At 42.8% G+C, this 11,652-nt stretch overlaps 1 protein-coding gene across 1 annotated transcript; it reads left to right on the top strand.

The window, feature by feature from the left end:
* The first annotated feature begins 381 nt into the window (after positions 1 to 381).
* On the top strand, positions 382 to 6,702 carry KCTD12 (potassium channel tetramerization domain containing 12). Its single transcript, XM_010374619.2, has one exon. It carries the CDS (start codon positions 727 to 729, stop codon positions 1,702 to 1,704), a length of 978 nt encoding a protein of 325 aa, XP_010372921.1. The 5' UTR covers positions 382 to 726; the 3' UTR covers positions 1,705 to 6,702.
* Positions 6,703 to 11,652: the final 4,950 nt, after the last annotated feature.

Consider the following 11,652-nt stretch of genomic DNA (forward strand, 5'->3'; position numbering starts at 1 on the left):
GTGACACGACAACCGACGATGGCAGGCCGCAGCTGCACTGCTGGGGGGAAGCGGCCAGTTCCGCAGGCGGGAGGGCCTGAGGCTGCCCCGCATTTCCACTCCCGGGGCGGGAAGCTCCAGAAAGTTCACGTCCTCCTTCCAGAGTCCCTGGGTGCTGGCTGGGGCGAAGGGGGAGGGGGCGCAGTGATTGTCCCTCCAAGGAGCTGTCTTCCGAAGCCGCCAAGTCTCCGGCCGGTCCTCTTTGGACGAGGGAGAAAGTTGGGCGGGGCCACAGGGCGGGGCTGGTGGGTGGGGGACGGGTGGGAGTCCGGGCGCCCCCAGCGATCGCGAGCTGGGGTGGAGCCAGCAGCCCCGCGTGGCGTCCGCGTTTAAGATGCAACTCGAGTCCCCGCTCCCCCCTCCACCCGCCGGGTAAGCTAGGCTCCGCCGCCGCCCACGCCTCCTGCGCGCCACGGCACCAGAGCAGGCGGCTCTACTTAAGCAGCGCGCGGGCCGCGACCCAGCACTCGCCTAGAGCGCGCTGGCAAGGCGGGTCAGAGCGCACTGGAGCTTACGGGGGCACACAGCGGCGCGCTCGCACTGCTCGACTCAGCGCGGCTCTCGGAGGTGGCGGCGGGGCGCAAGGCTGAGCGAGCGTCCGGGCTCCGGGGCTCCGGGGAAGGCGGCTGCAGTTCTTGAGTGCAGCGCGGCTCCCCGCCACTGTCCCGGCCCGGCCACCTCTCTGTCATGGCTCTGGCGGACAGCACACGTGGATTACCCAACGGGGGCGGCGGCGGCGGCGGCAGCGGCTCCTCGTCGTCCTCCGCGGAGCCGCCGCTCTTTCCCGACATCGTGGAGCTGAACGTGGGGGGCCAGGTGTACGTGACCCGGCGCTGCACGGTGGTGTCGGTGCCCGACTCGCTGCTCTGGCGCATGTTCACGCAGCAGCAGCCGCAGGAGCTGGCCCGGGACAGCAAAGGCCGCTTCTTTCTGGACCGGGACGGCTTCCTCTTCCGCTACATCCTGGATTACCTGCGGGACTTGCAGCTCGTGCTCCCCGACTACTTCCCCGAGCGCAGCCGGCTGCAGCGCGAGGCCGAGTACTTCGAGCTGCCAGAGCTCGTGCGCCGCCTCGGGGCGCCCCAGCAGCCCGGCCCGGGGCCGCCGCCCTCGCGGCGCGGGGTGCACAAGGAGGGCTCGCTGGGTGACGAGCTGCTGCCGCTCGGCTACGCGGAGCCCGAACAACAGGAGGGCGCCTCTGCCGGGGCGCCCTCGCCCACGCTGGAGCTTGCTAGCCGTAGTCCATCCGGGGGTGCTGCGGGCCCGCTGCTCACGCCGTCCCAGTCGCTGGACGGCAGCCGGCGCTCGGGCTACATCACCATCGGCTACCGCGGCTCCTACACCATCGGGCGGGATGCGCAGGCGGACGCCAAGTTCCGGCGAGTGGCGCGCATCACCGTGTGCGGCAAGACGTCGCTGGCCAAGGAGGTTTTTGGGGACACCCTGAACGAAAGCCGGGACCCGGACCGTCCCCCGGAGCGCTACACCTCGCGCTATTACCTCAAGTTCAACTTCCTGGAGCAGGCCTTCGACAAGCTGTCCGAGTCGGGCTTCCACATGGTGGCGTGCAGCTCCACGGGCACCTGCGCCTTTGCCAGCAGCACCGACCAGAGCGAGGACAAGATCTGGACCAGCTACACCGAGTACGTCTTCTGCAGGGAGTGAGCTCCCCAGACCCCGTCGCCACTCCAGCGCCCACTCCTTTTCCTGCCTGAGAGATGATTACAAAGCCTCTTGTCCTCGCTCTGTCCCCCAGCTGTCCCTCTCCCAATCTCCTCCTCCAGTATTAGCTGGGTGAGACCTATCCGCTCACCTTCCCTCCACTTCAGAACCTGCAGCCGCAAATTCTCTCGGCTGCTTCATCTTCTTTGGACCTCCTGAACCTAGAGAACCCAGAGGAACCCCCACCCCAGCCCCACTTACCACTCCATGCTTCCTCTATCCCCTGCCTCAAACCACCCCTCCCCCAGATGGTACTTCAATCTGGATCTATTGGGGCAGTGTGGCCACAGAGTCACCAAGTACCTGGGAATGATTGAATTGTTCAGAACCTGGTTGGACCATGTCCAATGTGCGGAAGATTTCCTTGAACTCTTCTCAAGCTCTTAGGACTCACTGGGGGTTTAAGAGATCAGGATTGGTTCCACTGTCTGGGGTTAGTGTTTTACAAGGTCATTACACAGTCTTTTTGACCTCTTTTGAAGGTAGAATTTTAGAAGGCTGGATGGAAGATTCTGAGCCTGGAATTAGGACCCCATGGAGGCAGTCCAGTAACTAAACGAATAAAGTTTTGAAAAGTTACACGTAAAGTAGAAGAATCTAGTGCTGGGACAGTGAAGGATCTTTTCTCGTACAGAATAAAAAGTTCTCAGCCTGTGGCTTAAGCTTATAGAAAGTGACCCTCCTGCCTGCAGAGGCACCTTTTTCAGCTGCTGCTCGTCAGAAGCCCTTGATTCCAGTGGTTGACATGGCAGCAGTTACTGGCAAGAGGGAGAAAGGACACTGCCGCCTAAGAATGCAAGGCTGCTCAGGTCTCCAAGCGCCGTAGGAGGTCACCTGGCAGTAACTGTAGGGAGCTGGGTCATAGTGCACGTCGTGGGTATTAGGAAAGCCTGTATTCTTGCAATGAATGGCAGTAGGACCTTCCTTTAGCTGTAAGACTTGGTGGGCGGGGTGGGGTGGGGAGGGAGGAAAGGGTAGGAAGGGTGGGAAGGGAGAAGCCAACATACTCGTTTATGATTTGAAAGTTGGAAATTTGTACCATCTGTTTGAGTACATGCACATTTTAAAAATATCATATAGTAAATGCAAACATGCCAAGCATTTTATAAAGATTAATAACAGACCTACTCTTAACTGGCAGTTTGTTGAACTTACTGTTTTGAGTTCTAAACTTAAGAGTTATTAATGCTTATATATAATCTAACCAAAGAGTTACCCAGTAGGGTTTTAGTTTTTGAACTTTTATTTTCTTGTTGATTATAAATCCTGATTTTAAAATCTATTGAGCAAAAGAAGTTTCGTTTTGGTTACTTAGACCTAAGATCACTTATTAAAAATCCTTATTTTCTCCAAGCCCAGCAAATGTTGACTTCTGGGCAAACCTGAAAACCTGAAAATGCCACTTTCATGCAGTTTGAAGTTAAGTGAAATCTTTTCAAATGACAGAACTGCAGAGAACTCAGCACCAAGGGCTGCCTATCTGTAGATAGCTGTAAAATGGAATATTTTAAATGAAGGCAAGTAAGTACTTAAAAGTGAGCTGAGCAATAAAATGGTCTAATAATAGGTAAATGCAACAGAAACAGAAGGAGACCTGATTGCCTTATGCCTTTACTCTTACATGGAATAAATTCACAATGCATATCCTATGTACACCATAAGTGAAGGGAAATAAACCTCGTCATGCTCCATGCTGTGAGGTGTCCTTTGGATATTCTGTGATGATGGAGAAGCCTATTTTGTTTTGTTTTCAGCATCTTTCTCTGATGTACGTTTTTAAGGATTTTGTAAGAGCTGTTTTCAGTGTTTAAATTAGTGCTATTTTTCCTTGTTTTTAAAAATTAATCTCGTACTGTATCTTACTATGTCCATACAGATGTTACAAATTGGAACAGTTTTATTCTTAGACTCATGTGATCCAAGCTGTATATAACATATATAAACATTTTACATGAATCATTTAGTTTTTTAATTCATTTACTAATGCTATAAAATTTCCTATATTACCCCAGTAATTTGCATCAGCTGGTGTATATATAAAGCAACATGTTTTGATGAGTTTCTTACATCCTTATCTATGGGGAAATTGGGTTAGGAAAAAATACATAATTGTAAAACTGAGTTTGCTCTATACTTTTTTTCTTGAGTATTGGTTGTATTTACTAATCATATGTTGATTAACTGTCTACTTAAAATCAAGGTACCTGTATTTTTAATCCACTAATTTTTTTTAGTTGGGAAATAGATTTGAAGTATTTTATTAGACTAACATTTTTTGAAAAGTAAAATTGACTTTATATACAAAGCCTGTAATTTTGGGCGAAATGGAAACACTTCTAGGAAGTTGTGCTTGCTTGTGTGTTGAGTTTGGTCTCAGACTAAATAATGCATCAGAATTTATCTGTTTGAAGCCTGAAATAATTTAGGACTCTTATTCACTGACCAAAATTCAGTGTTATAGAGATTTCTCTATCCTGCATGGTATTTTGTTAGATTGTTCAACAGGAAGCACATGATTGAGAACATCTTGGGACAGATCAAAACTGATCAAAACCACTGACAGATGGCAAGATTCGGCGATTCTGATTTCCCTTCTCAAATCTGTTCAACTCCAAGAGTCTTGAGAAACTGCTAAAATTTTGCCTCTGTCACTCAAGTCTTACAAACGTTATCTTGTAAACCTCTGAGTTGAACTATTCCACTGTCTTGTACATAGGCATCTTATTCACTCCACCCTGTCACACCCAGCACCCGCTACATTATTTGAAAGACTGGGAATTTAATGGTTAGGGACAGTAAATCTACTTCTTTTTCCAGGGACGACTGTCTCCTCTAAAGTTAAAGTCAATAAAAGAAAACTGTCTATTTTTAGCCTAAAGTAAAGGCTGTGAAGAAAATTCATTTTACATTGGGTGGATAGTATAATACAAGTAAAATAACTTGACATGAACACCTTTAGATCCCTTCCCCTCCATGGGCTTTGGGCCACAGAATGAACCTTTGAGGCCTGTCAAGTGGATTGTAATCACCTGTAAGCTGTAATGGTGGAGGTATTGTGGATTCATCTGAGTTAGCCTTCCAAAGATACCATTCAAATAACCTGGGAGAATGTCATAAATTATTGAGATAATTATCACTGCAAGAATCTGATTCAGAGGCATGCATTTACATATGTTGCCCTAATTACCATTTGATGACCATAAATACAAGTGAATGACATTAGACTTTTAGTAGCAAACTTAATTTTTAAAAAGGAGTAGACAATGGGGGTTAAAAAAAAAGGTACCAGGTTCTGTGTGTTTGCACCAAGTAATTGAAATGTTTTTTGTTTAATACATGTGGACCATGAACAGTATTCATTCTAGTTTTTCAAATGATATGCTGTAGAAAATATTCCTTGAAGATGTGAGGTTTAAAATTTTTTCCCTTTCAAGGTTGTTTGTATTGTATTTCTTATTTGGATTTTTTGATTGATAGCACAGTGATAAGTTATAATACTCGACAAAATTGTCTTCTCTTTCAAACCAGAGCCATATATATGTCTGTATATATGGGACCTGCTGCTTCTCTGAGGAAATGCATAATCTTAATACTCAGACAGAATGAGCAATTGGCATTGCTCATAATATATTCCAATTTTTATTGGAATTTTCGATGGAATGTTATTTCAATAAAGCCATGTAAGGTGAAACTTTGATAACTTCTTACTCTTCAAGTTAGGGTAAATTCTGATCCAATATTCAAATCATTTGTGTACTCCCACATGCAAAATGCTAAATTACGATGCAGACATTAAGAAAAGTATTGACTGGAGGGGTTGAATTCATTGAAAGTTTATTTTATAGTCTAAATCACAAATACTTTACTCAATTTAGTTTTTAAAATAGTAAACTGAATATTTTTGTTGTAAGCCTATCAGAATCAATCCTTTGTTTGGAATTTTTTTCCTGTTTTTCCTTACTATAAATCATTTAAAAACTGAATGAATTTTCTTAGATGGCTTGAGTCCAGTCTCTTGAGAAATAAGTAAAATACTCTTCAGTATCTGTAGCACCTGCAATAGGTCTTTGTGTAGCCAGAAACAAGTTATGTTGAAGTTAGCTTTTCTTTGTCACAGTTTTGGACAATAAAAATCTAAAAGTATTAACACTTGATTTTCTACTGGGGCCCTTGAAACTTGGATGGAAGAAATTCAACCAGAATATCTACATTATAGTATAATCATGTGTGGTAGGAAGATGGACTAGTTAATCAAGATTTGTTGTCCCTTAATTTTTAGTGATTCTTTTCCAAACCAGTTTTTTTAAAATTCTAAATGTGTTTTGAGGTATGTGTACATTAATTGTAATGTAAACTATTATACAACTGTTTTTGTGACTTTATAGGCAGGTAAATTTTGCTATTACTATTGAATACAAATGACAATTCACTTATGACCACTCAAACAGCGTTAGTAACCATTTAGTGACAAAGGATTAAAACATCATCGTGGATGTTAATTTTGAAGATGTAAATTATATGTTGTTTAAATTTTTCCAGGCATCTGAAAACCTTATCTGCTAGACAATGTAAGATTCACACAGAGTTATCTGGGATTCTGAAATTTTAAGTAGTACATATCATTAAACCATTTTCTCTAAATGTAAGAAGAGAAGAAAAAAAATGTTATCAGATTTTTCTAATGACACAGAAATGTAAGAAAAAAATCCCTTTATATTGAAAAAAGATGCAGTTGAAGTCTTTTCAGACATGCCCAAACTTTGAGAATTTCTTCAACCATCTAATGCTGTGAAGGTTTTTCTTCTCCCTGTTCACAACCAGTTGTATAACAGAAATACTAGCTACTGTTTTCCTTCCTGTGTGTGAAATAATGAATCATTGATTATGTGACTTGTTATGTATTCAATTAAACACTAAAGAATAAAACATTCACTCCTTTAATTATTCCTCTTGGCTCCTTGGCATGGAATGGCTTGAACACTGGTCTAATTTCATTTATGGGGTTCTCCAAATACTGGCAACACTTCCCAAATTGTTGTAGGACTACTGGTGAGCATTATGCCATCAGAACTCTTCACCAAAGAACCGACCAGCAGGAACAAGCACAAACAGCTTCTTTCCCCAGAGTTTATTGTCAAGAATGCCAAGGCGGTCTGGTACTCAATGTGGAAAAAATGTTTTTCGCAAACATTTTCTTTGACTTCTTTGCAGCATATGCCAATTGCTGTGTATAGGGACAGGAAATAGAAGCTTTGAGATGTGCTTTAATTAAAAGTACAGTTCATGAGAAGGTTCTAAAAAATCTTGGGAAAGAGGAGCTGCATTTTTTATGTGGGGGCACTTTACTGCATAATCTCTAGTGGTTGATGTTCCTCCTCTCTAAAGAAGGCACAGTGCTGCTAAGATTGAGAAATCACAGAAACTCAAGTTGTCTGGGTTATGGCACCGGAAGCCATGAGTCGGGCGGGTAGAGTGAGCCAGGCTTCACCCTTCCTCTTTCCTTTTGCCTGTACTTCCTCTGGATAGCTTTTGTTTTAAAAGTGTGTGCGTGTGTGTAGACACATTATTTTTTGAAAATTTAGTACAGATTAATCCTCCTCCAGTAACCCCTAGTTTTTCCTAGAGGCCAACTTTTTTCTTTTCCATGGAAATCACACCTGTTCTGTGTCTTGCTTTCTGTTAACCACAATTCTGGAGATATTACAATGCATGAACATGTAGCAATGATCTACCTCCTTTTGTCTGATAGCTACTCGATATTCTGCATGATACGCCATTGTCTAGATGTGCTGTCATTTATTTTGCTAGTCCTTTGTTGATAGGCATTTAAATTTCCAGGTATTTTTTCCTACTCCAAAGAGTGCTGTACTGAATGCCTTTTTACATATATGCAAATATATTTGAGTCCAGCTTTTTTTTGTATGAAGTGATGCCAAGAGAGAAATGACCAGGAGGCACTTTTTCCTTCTTGAGGAACTATGGAAACAGTGGGATTCACTGGAAGCTCTTTAGGAATCGGTGGGGGTGGTATGAAATCACTCTAGAGTCATTAGGTATATAAGTGTGAAGTTTTATGTAGCTTTTATATTGGAAACAAGGCCCCTTCCCTTTGTTTTCTACTTCCTTTCAAATTTTATTTTAGATTTTTAAAATGAATTATGACCAATAGTTTTTGGTATACAGTGTATCTAGAGGAGCCATATTATATCCCATACTTCTTAAGGAGGCACCTCAGGGGGATTTGGAAAAGGATGGAAAGCTATAGAAAAAATATGGGGTGCCTTCTGGAATCTCAGTTTTACTAATTAAGATACGTACCTATGGGTAGGGGAATTAGGTCCTTTCACTGGTAAGTGATTTATAAAAATCTGTTTCATTTTATGGAAAGATTGAGAAATTTTCATGAATTTAAGAGAGAAAACCCTACATGTTAAAAGACACTCTGAACTTGTAGAATCCTAGGAATGAGTTCACCCTCTTCTGCCATTAGGAACTTGGTGATGGTGGTAGCGGTAGAGTTGAGAACTTCTGTTGGCATACACTGGGCTTGATTTTTGAGGGATAGTTTAGGGAAAATGTCAGCCTCCTAAATTCTCTGCTTTACTATGCTCAGGTAAGGAGTTTCAATGTCCCTTTGGGAGCCAAAGGCACCTTCTTTACACTCACAGATCTCCTAAGAGTAGCAGATGGGGCGAAGTAGAAAAGAGGTCATCAAGGCTGTTTTAGGGCATTAACTCTTAACTTGTCTGCTGCAACTTTCCCCCTTGTATAGCAGCCATTGAGGATTCATTCATTCAAAATCTCTTAGTACTTACTGTGTGCCACACTGTGCCAATCTGTTAGGGAAACGGATGACTAAGACACAGAAGTGCTAAGGATTAGTAAGAGAGCCAAATAAAGATAGAATGACTTGGTAATCAGAGCTAAGATAGTCTGAGCATCTGAGGGAGTCAGAAAGGGGGATACCTAAGTCATATCTTAGGCTTGCTAGAGGAGGAGAAACCAGAGCAAAGGCTTAAAAGTGAAGAAGAGAAAGAGGAGAGGCCTGCTAAGCCCAGGTCAGCTTAGTGAGGAATGATCAGGAGACAGCAAGAGCTAGAAGCAGCTCAGTGTTGCTGCAACCTCATAGCAAAAACAAAAAGCCCTCTATGCCCACCAAAAAAAAAAAACAAACAAACAAACAAAAAAACAGCTAAACCAAACCAAAACCAACCAGCCAAAAAATGCATGGTCAGAGAAGCAGTAAGAGCCAGATCAGGGTGAGCCTCACATAACCCATTATAAGATTTGAACTTTGGTTCTCAAGATTTGCTGAAGAATTTTAAGCAGGGTGTAAGGTAGTCAGAGAATTCAATTCTGCAGAGACCGTTTGGGGGCTCTGCGCGGGATGGGTTTGATAGGCATGGCCAGGAGTCAGAAACCAGGAGGGAGGCTGTTTATGGGAGTCCAGATGAGAGGACCACATGAAGCCATGTGCAGATCTCCTGGCTGCAATGGGGGTGGTGGGGAGTGGGTCAGATTTTGTTCATCTTTCTTCTCCCTTCAAACCTGTCAGGTTATGCATGAGTGAGATTTGCAATAATATTGGGCACACCATGTTTGAATGAGAAACTGTGTTGCTATGTTAATCCCTGGGTCTCATCATCAAGAGACATAGAGTCTTTAGAGAGACCTCATCAATTATTTAGTAGGCACTGTGTTGAGCACCTATTATTATGCATACAAAGTCCCCAAATGGGAAGTCATCCTTTCAGCTTCAACAACCATTAATTGAGCCTCTACTATATTTGAGACACAGCCTTCTCCTTTACCATCACCAACAGAGAGCAAAATGGTCAACTGGCCAAGTACTTAGAGAAGTTAAAGTATTTCTATAACTACCAGACATGACAAAAAACTTAGCATCCTTGGGCTTTACACACATTTCATGGTTGAAATTTTATGAACACTGTCTTTCCCTCACAATTCTGTTAAATACTCTTAACAACTACTAAGAATGATCTCCACTTCACCCTCCCTCCTTTTTTTCAGTGTGAAAAAGATGAAGCATAGGAATGATAGATTCTAAAATTAATTATTTGGAATTGTCTTTTGTTAAAGTAACTGACAACATTTCCCCAGTTATTTACTATTTCTTTTTTTATTATACTTTATGTTCTTAATAATTCATTATCCTTCTCCATTCTGCTTTCTAGGTGGATGAGGGAAGAGTAGAATCCAAAGTTAGAGCAAGCTCTCACTTCTGTATGTAGAAAGAAAAGGGCGGTGGAAATATCTTCTTGCTCTGTCTTTTCTTTTTGGAAAGCATTGAATAAAAAAATCACAGTTTTTAAGCAAGAGGAATGCAAGAGAAATGAAGAGTTTAGGCTCATTGATGACTTGGGTTGCTTGCTTCTATTATACAGAGCAGCCCTAATTCTGTTGGATAGTGAGCTCACCCTTGACATTTATTTGCCCATTTATAGAACAGAAAAAGCATTTATTTTTCTATCTTGCCCCAAGGCTCAACATAGTACATAACATGTAATAGAGCATCAGTAAAGGTTTGTTGAATAAATTAATGAATGCTTATGTTAGTTCATTTTTTTTTTCTCACATACAGGGAGAAAAAGAACTAACTTGAAATTTGCCAATCTTTTTTTTTTTTTTTTTTTTTTTTTTTTTTTTTTTTTTGAGATGGAGTTTTGCTCTTATTGCCCAGGCTGGAGTGCAGTGGGGCAATCTTGGCTCATCGCAACCTCTGCCTCCCGGGTTCAAGTGATTCTCTTGCCTCAGTCTCCCGACTAGCTGGGATTACAGGCATGCGCCACCATGCCTGGCTAATTTTGTATTTTTAGTAGAGATAGGGTTTCTCCATGTTGGTCAGGCTGGTCTCAAACTCCTGACCTCAGGTGATCTGCTCACCTTAGCCTCCCAAAGTGCTGGGATTACAGGCATGAGCCACCACACCCGGCCTCAATCTTTGCTTTTTTTTTTTTTTTTTCTTTTTTTGAGACGGAGTCTCGCTCTGTAGCCCAGGCTGGAGTGCAGTGGCTGGATCTCAGCTCACTGCAAGCTCCGTCTCCCGGGTTTAGGCCATTCTCTTGCCTCAGCCTCCTGAGTAGCTGGGACTGCAGGCACCCGCCACCTCGCCCAGTTAGTTTTTTGTATTTTTTAGTAGAGATGGGGTTTCACTGGGTTAACCAGGATGGTCTCAATCTCCTGACCTTGTGATCCACCTGTCTTAGCTTCCCAAAGTGCTGGGATTACAGGCTTGAGCCACCGCGCCCGGCCAATCTTTGCTTTTTAAAATAACACTACCAAAGATCAATAATCCCCCTTTATACCTATATATTTGAAAAATTATAACTAGTTTCATAACTATATAAAAATGATTATCCTTTCATCTGATTTGAAAGTCAGAAAGATTAGGATGAAAACTAATTGATTCAGGTATCTTTTTTTCTGAATCGTTATTACAGGGCAGCTGCTCCAAAGCCCCATGTGAATTTCTGGCTAAAGGAGAAAATGCACGACAATGTTTCCATTTTATGATGAAAGTCAAGCTCAGTGACAGCCATATTATATACTTTCCTCTGGGGCTATTATTTGGTACAGATTTTTGAAAATCTTAACTGGAAAGTTTCAAAAGGTGCCTCTCAAAGTTGTAAGAAAGAAATTTGACCTCCCTGAAATGCTGGAGTATACTATTTCAAATGTTCTGTTGGTGAGAGTTGTGGGTTTTAAAAATGACAGTTGCAAGTACTTAAAAAAAATAAATGATCTGTTCAGTGACGCTCTGACCTTACAATAGTGAATATATTTTTTTCCTGCTCAGAACTCCATGTGTTCAAAGTAGAAGTTCTCTTCATGAGCTAATGTCAGAAACGGAGCTGTTAGTTGAAATTTTGC

This window comes from Rhinopithecus roxellana, chromosome 18 (assembly GCF_007565055.1).
Source record: "Rhinopithecus roxellana isolate Shanxi Qingling chromosome 18, ASM756505v1, whole genome shotgun sequence".
NCBI classification, from domain to species: domain Eukaryota; kingdom Metazoa; phylum Chordata; class Mammalia; order Primates; family Cercopithecidae; genus Rhinopithecus; species Rhinopithecus roxellana.